Source organism: Rhinolophus ferrumequinum, chromosome 18 (genome assembly GCF_004115265.2).
Source record: "Rhinolophus ferrumequinum isolate MPI-CBG mRhiFer1 chromosome 18, mRhiFer1_v1.p, whole genome shotgun sequence".
Lineage (NCBI taxonomy): Eukaryota > Metazoa > Chordata > Mammalia > Chiroptera > Rhinolophidae > Rhinolophus > Rhinolophus ferrumequinum.
The window spans coordinates 44,211,475-44,223,639 of record NC_046301.1 but is presented as its reverse complement, the minus strand read 5'-3'; the positions used below and the strand labels follow the sequence as shown (position 1 = coordinate 44,223,639).

At 55.4% G+C, this 12,165-nt stretch overlaps 1 protein-coding gene across 2 annotated transcripts; it reads right to left on the bottom strand.

Annotated features, from left to right (window-relative positions):
* Positions 1–394: 394 nt before the first annotated feature.
* On the bottom strand, positions 395–12,165 carry PHYHIP (phytanoyl-CoA 2-hydroxylase interacting protein). Of its 2 annotated transcripts, XM_033135148.1 has the most exons (6): positions 11,607–12,135; positions 8,302–8,452; positions 7,994–8,187; positions 6,592–6,766; positions 4,590–4,707; positions 395–2,469 (listed from the first exon to the last, which is right to left on the bottom strand). In XM_033135148.1, the coding sequence occupies exons 3-6, from the start codon at positions 8,156–8,158 to the stop codon at positions 1,935–1,937; spliced, it is 993 nt and encodes a 330-aa protein (XP_032991039.1). In that variant the 5' UTR covers positions 8,159–8,187; positions 8,302–8,452; positions 11,607–12,135; the 3' UTR covers positions 395–1,934. The 2 variants fall into 2 exon arrangements, with proteins under 2 accessions (XP_032991039.1, XP_032991038.1); XM_033135147.1 differs by lacking the exon at positions 8,302–8,452 and having other exon boundaries at positions 398–2,469; positions 11,607–12,165.

The window sequence follows — 12,165 nt, the reverse complement described above, 5'->3', positions numbered from 1 at the left end:
GACAGATCTGTAAACGAGGAAACCTGCTGGGGAGGGGACACAGGCTCTGGAAGAAGGAAAGTCAGTGGCGTCTGGGTCTGACGCTGCAGTGGGAAGGGCTCCAAGTGGGGGGCTTGGGGACCTTGGCTAAGCTTCCGGATTTCTACAGGTTTTTCCTTAAGAGGCCTGTCTCCCCTTCAGCAAAGTGCCGAGTAGGCCCAAATGACTTCTGAAGTCCCTTCCGAGCTAGAGATGTGGCTCTGCTTCCTGAGCCCCATCTCCCACAGCAAGACTTGGAACACCCTTAGAGACAATTCTGGGCGGCCCGTCCTGGGGGCCATCCCTATGTGAGCTCCTCTGTGATTGTATAACTTACCCACTTGCCCTCCCAGGGCCCAAGGAGAGGCGGAGCTCTCAGGCCATGGTGGTTTATTGATGCACAATGCAAGCACAGCACAGGCGGGCACGCCCCAGCCAGGGGCAGACAGCAGGCCAGGGGAGGGCAGCGAGCCACCCCCACAGCAACGCTGCCAGCAGAGGGGGAAAGGGCCTGGGGGCCCATGTCCTCTTCTCCACGCATTTCCCAGGCCCCCCCAGACCTGAACCACTCCACTCCCTGTGGCTACAGAAGAGGCGACCAGCTGTCCCACCTGCCCCTAACCGAGATATGGCCTTGTTGGCCTGCTGGCTCCTTCTGTCCTTCATCACAGAAATCTGGCTGTCATTGTGGAGGCTTCTCTCTTCTGCCTGACATCACCTCCATCATCCCCCTCGATAGCTAGTTGCCTCCATCAACACCTCTCCCCGTCACCCCACCTGGTCTGCTTGTCTCAGGGGGTCCACCCTCACCACCCTCATGACCTGTACAAAAGTAGGAAATAGGTAAAAACGCTGTTAGGCCTGGGAAAGTCTTCAACAAGAGTTCCCCAGGGAAGGGGCTCTCTGCCAATGGGCTTGAGAAAGGGGGTGGCGAGGACAGTGCCAGTGGGCAGGGGCACGAGGTGGGGTGGCAGGGAAGCCACAGTCCAGATCACAAACGGCACAGTGCAGTCACAGCACCATGGCAGAGACAGCAAGGAAAGTGCACAGCCAGGCGGGTGCCAGGGCTCTGCAGGAAAGCCCTTGGGTCTAGTTCCATACTAGGTCCCCTCAGGGCGGGAGGCAGCCCACCCCTGCCCAAGGAAGGTGTCGTTCTGGGTCTCAGGGGTCTCTCTCCCCCTGCTCAACCCCAGTGGCTGCCATTCCAGGCCCCCGTGCTCTGAGCAAGGGAGCAAGTCCACTGGGGTCTAGACATTCTCCAGATAGATGAAACAAAACATTCCAAGAGCTTGGATGCCCCAAAGCCAAGAGGAAAAAGAGGGCCTCTTTCTAGTGCAGGTGACAAGAGGGGGGGACAACTCCCCATGCAGGAGGAGGTGCTTTGGGTCAGGAGCAGCTGGGGTCACAGCGGTGCAGGAGTCTATTTATAGAGGGAAGGGGCCAAACCTGGCATGGGAAGCCCCCAGGCCCGGCTGAGAAGGCAGGGGCATCCTGTGGTGGACCTGAGTGGGGTGGGTGGGGCTAAGGAGGAGCACCCCACAGTTCTGTGTCACCTCTGGAGGCAGGCAAGCTACACATCGACTTGGGCCTGGAAGGCCCGGGAGGCCTAAAGTCTCCAGGAGGTGGAGGCCTGGGAGAAAGCAGGAAACAGCAGGACTGGGAAACCAGAGGAAAGGGGAAGTCTCCAGAAATCCAACCCCCCACCAAGCTACAGAGGCTAAGAGCCTTTCCAGGTCTACCAGGCCTACCAAGGGAACCGCCCTCTGCTGCCTGTAATGCCAAGGGGTGGGGAGGGGGAGACCAAAGGCATGGAGGGAGCAGGGGGCTAGGGGAGAGAAAGCCAGCTCCCTGAACCTATGCCGCCCATGGCGCCCTGCCTGTCCTCTCTCCCTAGCCCCCCAGCGCCCCAGGAGTCCCTAGCGGCCCACACTGATATTGCAGGTCTTGCAGCTGGGGTCTTTCTTGGCGTCGGCAGTGGACAGACTCATGAGCTGGTGGCCACTGATCTCTCCCAGGGTGCCCAGGGACAGGTCGACGGGCTCCGTATAGATGACCTCCAGGATGAGATCCTGGGCGTGGCGGAAGACCAGCTCTCCATCCTCCACACTGCAGGTCAGGAACTTGTTGCAAGCAATGTCCAGGAGGGGCAGGCGGTCTCGGCAGAAGCGGTCCCCCAGGGAGCCCTTGGGGGCCAGAACCAGGATGGCATAGTGGTAGGCTGTGTACATACAGTAGAAGTCTGCAAAGTAGAGGTTGGTGCTGGGGTTGAAAAGGCGCTGGGCGGGAATCTGGAAGCGCCAGCGGCCGTAGGGAGAGTCCTGAGGGGGCTGGCCTGTGTTGAACTCCGTGTTGCAACTGAAGAAGACTCCGTGGAGCATGCCGCTGGTCGGGGAACCGTGGCTGCCGCTGTTGTCCTTCAAGTAGGGCTGCAGCATGTTCCCACAATGGGTCCTACCCACCCCGGGAAAATGCCACAGGAAAGAGAAAATGCCGCTGGTGAGCTGGGCAGAGGCTTGGCTGCTGTGCGTGATGAAAAGGGAGGCAGCCCAGCCTCTGGCTCTCCCACCAACCACCGCCTCCACCAGTCACAAATAGAACATTCTAGAATGTGAGAGCAGGGAGGGCCCTGGAGATGGGCTGATCCAGCCCACTCCTTCACAGAGGAGAGGTCTGAACCTGCTATTCCCCAGCAAAAACCCTTTGATGGAGCTTGAATGAAAAGCAAAGCCATCACGATCTGGTCTTTCTGGCTCCATCTCCTACCACCTCCACACCCACAGGTGACATCCTCCAGCCACAGGGGAACCCCACCCAGCTTTTTCCTGCCTCTGTGCCTTTGCATTGCTCTTCCCTCTGCCTGGATTGCCCTTCCCACCTTTCACCAACTGGCCTGGCAAACATCTATTCATTTCTTCAAGGCCCAGCACAGGTGTTTCCTCCTCCCTAAAACATTCCAGGAGCATCAGGTACTTTCAATTCAACAAAATTTTGACTGCAGGACACTGAATTTTATTCAATGAGCACACACACTTACTACCTTCCACCTGTGGGTACTGTCCCCTGATAGACTCTGAGGTTTGCAGGAAAAAGACTCTGTTTTTATTCCGGGCACACATGGGTACTCTCTCTTTCTTGCTTTCTGGTAGAGGAACCCAAACCGGGCCCTACTCATCTCACTTCCTGTCTTCTTTAGTACGAACACCGAAACCCACACCACGGCCTCTGCTGCCTGAAGAAGGGTCAAAATGCCTGCCCCTGTTGATGCAATTGATAAAGACAGCGCCGGTGGTGGCTTGCCCTGGCCCAGTCTTACTCGGACACGGACTTGAGGCAGTGTCAGCAGGCATGGGGAGGATGGGAAGCCCCTGGTCCAGCCTCACTTTTGCCTGGTCCTGGCTGTCTTAAGTGACTAACGACTTGTTGGCGCTCTGGGCCTCAAGCTCCCTGTATGTATGCTGAGAGTTTTGGATGAAATCGTCAATTGGATTGAGCATTTTTAGATGTGGAACCCTGTGGGGACAGAGCCCCAAAAAGCAGTTTCCAGGCTCTCAGCCTCACATAGAAAGGTGCTGGCTCAGGTAGTAAATGGCCATCGACTGTGATCAAATGGCCAGCAGCTGTGGTTAGTTGGCCGTCAGCTGTAACCAGTGAGCCATTAGCCATGAATATAACTGCCGAGGCTAGGCTAGCAGAAGAAAAAGGGGGGAGCTAGCAAGAAGATGGTGGCTGAGTCTGCAAGCGGCACAATGAGGGTTGAGAATTGTGTTGCTCCTGGTTCCTGTGTCTCCAACCCAGCCGCCAGTGAGAATATAGTGGTATGACTCCCCTACTTGTGGCTCCGTGGGTGTTCCTTTTTGGCCTCACCATGTCCTGCGTTCTTATGTGGGGAGTGGGACCAGAGACCCTGCCAGACGCCCCACACGACACATGGTGAAGTTGGCAGGATCCCCTGCACTACAAACCCCTCTCTTTTTTCCCAAAGGAAATTACATACAGGCGGGCCAGGAGCAATAAAATTGAAGCTGCTTGGGTTAAACGATAGGTGTGGGGTCCACCAAGCCCCATCCTTACGTTTCCGGGACAATGCCTCAGCACCACCCGAAGGGCTGCCTGAGGCATGCCCTGGAGCCTCCTGGCTCCCCAGCACGCTCTGTGAAGTCCATGACCCTTCATGCTCAGAATCTTCTCACACTTTGTGGCCCCCTCATCACGTCCTCTTGGGACCCGGGGCCTGAACTGCAGACCTAGCTGCTGACCTGCCACATTAGAACCCACTGACAGGAACTGCTCCCAAGAAGGATCCCACCCAGGACCTCACTCACCCAGGCCTGGTTGTACGGTGCCCCGGCAGCCTCATTCTGAGTGCTCTCTCCTTCCTGGAGCCCAATCCCAGGCCACCAGCCTCCCACATACCCATCCACCCAGAGCCAGCCTGGAATGAGAGGGCATGGCGACTCACTGCAGAGGTCTGGAAACTGACAGGCTTGGGGTGACATCAGACAGCCTGGACTGCTGAGGTAGAGCTGAGGACGGAGGAGGTTACCTGGTGGCCCACGCAGGGCTTTGCTCACCTGGCATGCTGGAAGTACTCCTTGTGATGGTTACGGTAGAAGACAGAGAAGCGCAGCATACGGCCCGCGATCTGCTCAGCCTTCTCCTGCAGCTGTGCCAGGTGCTCCTTGGCATAATCTGCAAGAGTGCAGGTGGGTGAGCCGAGAGAGCGGTTGGGGACTGCAGGCCCTCCTCCATTCCCGGCACTGCGAACATCAGCCCACATCAGCCCACGTCTGTGCTCAGACAGGCAGGGGACACCAAATAGTCACAGCACCTTGGACCACATGGAAATAGGCCAGCCAGACGCTGTCTGTGTCCTCAGTGCCTGAGGCTCAGGACTCTGCGTCAGACAAGCGGCAGGGCTGTCCAGTTATGCAATCATGATGGGCTCCAGGGGCTCTAATCCCAGGCCACCTTCGTGTGAAAGGAGGACCAGCAGGCAAAAGAAGGGCCAAGAAAGGGAAAATTTGCGGTCCTTTAGGGACAGCCCCTCAAACCCAGTAGGTAGGACACTGCGTGCACCGCTACATGGAAGCCAGTTGTTATTATAAGTGGGGGTTCATGGAGAGCCTGTGGAGAACTGGGGTGAATGTTTAGATAGACCATGTCTGGGGCAATGACTCCACTTCAGCATCCCAGGAAAAGCATAGACGTTTGGAAACAGGGTAGTGAAACTGGACCCTCCCAGGGGCCAGGGCCAGAGGCCAGAGTCCAGGGACCCAGGCAGGGCTGCTGCTAGCCTAGACAGCGCCTTTATACAAATTAGGAAAAGATCCCTTTTCCTCTTTGTTCATGCAGCCCTGGCCAGGGTGCTGGGTTTGGCAAGAAGAGTGTGGTCTGGACTGTAGCCATCCCCAGCTCCCCTGTTTGAATGAAACTCCTACTACACATGGAATTCTGGGGTAAACCAAGAGGCTTTCCCCACAAGGAGTGGGAGCATCTCCAGAGAGTGGGGTTTGCAGCCGAGCTAAGAGAAAGCACCACTTAAACCAGAAGGGCAGCGCAAGGAGATGAGGCACAGACCTTGGCAGAGGGTGGAGCCAGCAGCATCATAGGCCCAGGGCTAAGAACGTCCCCTGCCCCTTCCTTGTGACAGACAGAGATCTGGGGCAATTCTCACCATGGACACCAAAAGAACTGAATATTGTGGGGCAGATCCTGGGTCATCAGTGACCAAATACGCACGAGCCTGGTGTTTGTTCATGCTGGAATTTGCAAGCTGAGTTCTGCTAAGAGAGTTTGGGGGACCACTGACTAAGGATCGTTTCCCCAGGTTAAGTGGAGGTTCAAAACAAGTAAACTGATTGTTCCACAAAGCTTCCATCGACCGATGATTGATAAACAAAACGCAGTTTCGCCACGGTATGCAATATTATTCCACCTTAAGAAGGAAGAAAATTCTGATACATGCGACAACATGAATGAACCTTGATGCTAAGTGAACAACCCAATCACAGAAGGACAAATACTGCGTGATTCCTCTCACAGCATTTGAGGTACCAAGAGTGGTCACATTGGCACCAAGAGTGGTCACATTTAGAGACAGAAAGAGGAATGGTGGTTGCAGGGGCTGGGGTGAGACGAGAGGCACAGGTGTGTTTAATGCGCATAGAGTTTCAGTTTGGGAAGACGGAAAATTCTGGAGATCAAGTGCATCCCAATGTGAATGGACTTTATACCACTGAAATGTACACTTAAAAATGGTTAAGATGGTAACTTTTATGTGTATTTTACCACAATTCCAAAAAAAAAAAAAAAATCTGCTTGCCCCAAGCCAGAAAAGTGACTCCATCTCTGTATGGAAGAAGTATTGCCACCATGATAAGCTGTATTCACATCTGCCTCCTGCACCAGGCTACAGGCTTTGGCAGGGCAGGGGCAGGTCTCATCCACCTGTGTCTCCCTGATGGCCTACACCTGGTGCAGGTATACAGCAGACGGTCGTGGGGTTAAGACGAAGCCCCCTCCTGACCGTAACTAAACCGGATGTGCCAAAGCAACAGGACAGCAGGGCCTCACCCCCGGTGCAGAACTCGACGGTCTCACTCCAGCCGGACACCAGGTACTCCCCGTCGCTCTGCTTCACGGCAGTCTGCACCGCTACGCTGTATTCCGTGCGGGGGCTCAGGAACCAGTGGCCTCTCACTGTCATGGGCAGCGGCACGGCTTTGGCCACAAGCTTGGTGGGGACATCCTGAGACATGGGGTGCAGACAGAGAGCCAAGAGTCAAACTGGGGGTCATGCTCAATCTTGGCATTCCCTCAGACCTCCATCCCCAGATGGTCCCATGCCTCCTGAGGAGGGCCAGAGTCTCAAGGATTCGATGGCTCCGTGCCCTGGTCACTGTTTTCCTGCAGAAGCAAGCAGTGGCCGTTGGGAAGGCCATATAGCCATTGCCCAGCCTCCACCCCTCCTTCATCTCTGATGCCGGTTCTTTTGGGAATTGAGGAGAAAGGCCACTGGGGTGGAGGCTTGCAAAGTTGAGGGTGGCGAGACTTCCGAGATCTCCATTTTCGAGGGAGACTTCGAAAGCTCAGCACACTGCAGTGCCGTCTCCACGGCAACGGCCAATGCTGAGAAGCCAGGGAGAAAGGAAAAATATGCCTTATTCTTTGGGGGGGAGGGTTAAGGGGGTGGTGTTGAACATTCACGTCACCGTGGCAACTGGCCTGCCAAAAGACACCCAGATGGGGAGGGGGAAGCCAATTCCAAAGAGAGGGTGAGTAACCCACATGATGCCGTCGTCGTGGGAACCAGCTCCTTCCCACCTCACTCTCTTCTCTGCCTCTCTGCCAGCTTAGGAGATGGGAGCCTTCCTTCCTCCCACCCACCCCCACAGCAGCTTTAACCCAGGGAAAGGACACCCCAGCCAGGGGGGTACTCTCTCACATTCCTTTTCTAAACCCAGCAAACAGACCAGAGGGCCCGGGGCAGAGAGGATCACAGGAGCCTGCGGGAGATCTGTGAGGACCCACCAGAGGGCCCTGCCCAGCCCACGGTCCATGTTGCCCACCCAGTCAACAATTAGGTTGCTTGCTGAGTCGGGGGCCATGCCCAGGTGCGATGTAATGGCCCCGCCTCGGGTTTTCTCACTTGATCAAAGGGCCCTCCCCGCCACATGATGCTGATAATGGTGTTCGTTGTATGGTGGGCCCTGAACCAAACACCACACAAATGTTACCTCCCAGAAGCTTCTCACAAGCCTACGGGGGTGCTGGTATTATCATTATTCCCCTTTTACCAGAGAAGGAACTCAGGCTCAGAGAGGTTAAAATAACTCTCCCAAGTTTACACCGTAAGAAGAGCCTGGATTGGAATCAGGCCCCTCCCAACCCATCACTAGCGTCTCCAGGCCCTGGGTTATCCTGCCTCCTTCGAGAGCAGGTGTGAGGAAGAGGCGCTCCAGGCTCCCTCACTCACCCGGTGCTTGAACTTGTTGGAGTTCTTATTCTCCTTCTTGTTGAGGTCGATGAAGTAATGGGTGACCCTCTCCAGGTCGCTGTTCTCCATGGCCCAGGAGATGCGGAAGGAGTCACAGGTGATATTATTGACCTCAATGCTGTGGGGTGTGGACAGCAGCTCCATGTTCCCCTCTGGTTTGGCTCCTGTGGGGACTGAGGGGAGAGGGAGAATCAGCACCACCCTCCCCACCACAGAGTTTTCTGGAACATCTTCCTCCCAACATCCCTTGCAAGGTGGATACTTGAGGACCCAGTGATGGCACCTACCTCATCAAGTCTGATGGAAAGATAGCACAGGGAAGACTAAGGGGGGGACCGAAGGTGGGATGGGGTGTCCCCCCACAGGGGGTTCTTGGCTCTCCTTGGAGGGGTCTGCAGAGCAGAAGGCACCTGACAGGTGGCAGAGGCAGTGGGAATGCTGCAAACGCCAGGCAGGACAGATTTGCAACAGATGGAGCCGAGGAGGGGGCTCTCCGCCAGCAGGCGTTAAAACAGAAAGGGGTGGGGGTGGAGAGAACAGTGTGAGGCGTAGGAGAGACAGGAAGCACCCACTGAGGAGATGGGTTTGAGGGTGCAGGCAGGCAGAGGGCAGCAGCAGCCAAAAGGCCAACGGTGCCAGAAGGGGTGCCAGGGCTCTGGAACTCAGGCCTCCCCTACTCTCTGGGGTGACTCAGCAGAGGTCACCGCGACACAGGGCTGGGAGTTCTTGGATCCACGTGGTGGTGGCAGAGCAGCACAAGCCACAGCCCTTCTTCCACCCATAACTTTTCTATCATCACTCTCCTTTTCAACGCATCCTCAGTTACTTGACTCCTTTAAATAGTTTTACCTTTGCCATCTATTGTAGGCTGACTATGTGCTAATAATTGCACAAACATCATCTCGTGCAAGCTCACAATAGTAGGCACTATTATTATCCCCATTTTACAGATGTGGTAGCTGAGGTTGGGGGTACTAAGATGCCAACGGTCACACAGCTGGAAAAACATTTGAACTCAGTCTATCTGACTCTGGAGCCCAAACTCTTTGTCATTAAGCTAAGGTTGTATCTCCTTGTGTAAGCGTGTGTGTATCCCATGTGTCACGTGTGTGGCATGTGTGTATGCATAGGTGCACATTGTTTTACCACTATTTATTTTTCCTCCTTTTGTCCTTTTCTTTTAAGCAATGGCATTTTCTCTCCCCTCACCCTCTCACTCCTTCGCTTCTTCCCCTGGCTGCTCTTCCAGGTGTAAAAGGACCACACCACCATCACTCTCACCTGTGCTTATCTGCGAAGCGCTGACTCTGGCCCTGACTTTGGCCTGGCTTATTGGAGCTTTGGGGAACGGGGTAGGGAAGTGAGAAGGGCTGGGAAGGCCTGTCTCTGGGACAAGAGCGTGAGTGTGGGCTGGACGTTCTCCTGGGGCCTCTGCTTAGTACCCATTCGAGCTCATGCCTCCCAGTTCTTCCTCAAACCCAGTCCCAGCACACCACAGGTTTCTGGAGTGTCAGCTCCTTTTCACCTCCTTCCCTCTTCCTCTCCTCTCCTTGCCCAGGCGCTGCTAAGGGTGAGGGTACCTTGTGCCATCAAAAGCAGGTACATCTATTTATAGCTTCCAGAAGATCCAACCCACACTTTCCTGTCAATTAAGCCTGCTTCAGAGCCTGGCACCTCTAAATTAACTCGTGGGCTGCCTGGGTGGCAGACACAGGGTGAAGAACTTGCCCCAGAATGTCACCTGCATCCTTGTTTCATTTTAGCTTCTCACCCTAAAGCGTATGCCTGCCTGTTGTGAGGTTTGGTTACACGCCAGTGGCTTCGTGCAAGGGAATCCTGTGCTAAATAAGCATGATGGTGCTACTGGGTTCACGCCAAAATAAAATAGAATAGGATTGGGTGTCTAGAAACAACTATACTCTAATAAACCAGTTTGTAATTCACAGGGACAGGTATGGAACAGTGGGGAGCTGGTGTCCCCCGTGTTCCCAGTGATGAGCTCCCCAGGGAAACACACGTGATCCCCCACACACACACACATGCACCCATGCACCCCAGCACAGCCACCTCCCACCCACATGGAATGTAGTCCACACCCACCCTGTGGGTGGGCACCTGTTCCTGCCTCAGTCCCCCATAGATAGAATAGCCGTGGTGGTGGTATCTCCAGGACCTGGCTCATCCTTTCCCCTGTACAGTTCAAGGAGAGCCGAGACTACTGCCCATGTGAGCTTGGGAGAGTTGCCGTGAGTGACACTTGGAGGAAAGTGAAGCCGGGTGGGCATGAACCCCAGTTCTCCAACCCCAGGTGACTGGGGAAGGGCAGGGTGTGAGGGACAGGTTGAGACAACACCTGAGAAACACCCACACTCCCGTGCGAATCCACCCCGACACAAGCATTCACACACCCACATGCAGGCGAGCGCGTGTGCGTGCACACGCACATGTATGCACCAAGCATGCCCCCCCACCTCTTCCACCCACAGGCTTCACACACCTACCTCCTCAGACATTCTCATTCCCACACACTCACCTACGCACTCAGGTACCTTCCGTCACCCTTCACATTCTAAGAATGTCCCGCAATTTTCCCTCCACAAGCTGTCAGACCCACGCAAACCCACACATGTGCATATCCACAGGCTCCGCACACACATATGCATGTACACCTTATTTGGGGAGCCATATTTGGGGAAAAAAGGAAGCCACAGGAACCAACATGCATGCATGCCACCTCCACAGAAGGCAGGCACCCCATTCACACATGTGTCAACCTCTGCCCATATTCTGGTATTCGCACTCAAGTCTTCTCCAGGCTCAAAAACACAGACTTTGAAAATGTGTGTGTTTCTGGCTACACTCTGCCATCCCCGAGCCTTCACATGCCAACAGGTTTGCACACCCACGCGGCTTTGCCCACCGACAGGGGCTCCTGCCCACACTCTCCACCTACCTACCACCTTCTGCCCCAGAGTCGCATCTTCCCACATAGAAACCCTCTGTCAACATGTACTCCCACATGCTTGACAAGCGATATGTCCACCCCATAAATATACTGCTTTGCACTGTCCCCACCTACATGCACCCACGGGCTACTCAGATAAGTGATCCCCCACACATGTGCCTCACATATACAAGAAACATATGTTCCTAGACATGCCACACAGCAGTCAAAACCCACACGTGAGCCTAAGTTTATGCAGACAGAACTATCTACGCAAGCAAACCTCCAGTCTTCTCACAAGCATGCATACACTGTGCCCACACTGATACCCTTTGCCTATGTCCATTCAGAAAAGCCACTGCATGCCAGAGGAACCCCCCCCCCCCTCCCCACTGTCCCTTTTGGCATTGTTGACTGCAGCAGACTGGTCACGGGGTGACTAACTATGGTGCCCTGGGGACCGGATCCAGCTATTAACCCCTTGGCCAAGGGCCTGGGGGAAAGGGGACAAGGTCATGGGCCCTGGCAATCCAGGTGGGCACCACAGGCAGTGGCAGGACCCCGGTGTCCCCCAGCTCCTAGCCCCTAACCACCCGAGTCCCTCTCGGGATTGACAGCAGGACGCTGTGGGACAGGAAGGGCACTCACCTGGCTCCAATGGGCTCTGCAGAGGAAGACCTGGAAGGGAGGAAAAGGAGAGACCTCTGTGTGGATGGGCTCCCCAGGCAGAGAGGCAGCGGCCAGATGCCTGGGTCACAGACAGCAGTGCTCACTGGCTTCTCTCGCTCCTCTCACGGCTGCCAAGGAGGCTTCTTCCATGCCCCGCAGGCAGCCCCTGCCTGGTCCGCAGCGCGCTGCTGCCCCCAGAGAGGTGATGTTTCCAGCCGAGCGCAAGGAGAGGCAAGAGCAAAATCAAAGCGGCGTGGAGGAGAGAGAGGCAGAGAAGGCGAGAAGGAACAGGAGAGCCAGACTGAATCTGGCTCCACCAATGGGATCAGTGGCTGCCCAGCGTCAGGTGACAGTAAGCAAGCTTGGTCCCTGTTCGCCCGGGCTGGTGGGAGGGAGAAAGGGTAGAGGGTCTGGAAGGGAGCTATGCTGATGTCCTTGGAGACAGTGGCAGTGGCTGTCCCCTTTCCTGGTTCTTCCAGGAAACATGCCCTCTGCCTAAATCCTTCCGACACACCCCTACTTGGAAGTCTCTCACATG

Coding starts and splice junctions, on each gene's coding strand:
- PHYHIP (XM_033135147.1), bottom strand. CDS start 8,158: ATGGAGCTGCTGTCCACACCCCACAGCATTGAGGTCAATAATATCACC. Junction 4,708..6,591: donor CGTCGAGTTCTGCACCGGGG/GTGAGGCCCTGC, acceptor GCACTCTTGCAG/ATTATGCCAAGGAGCACCTG. Junction 2,470..4,589: donor GAGTACTTCCAGCATGCCAG/GTGAGCAAAGCC, acceptor CGGGGTGGGTAG/GACCCATTGTGGGAACATGC.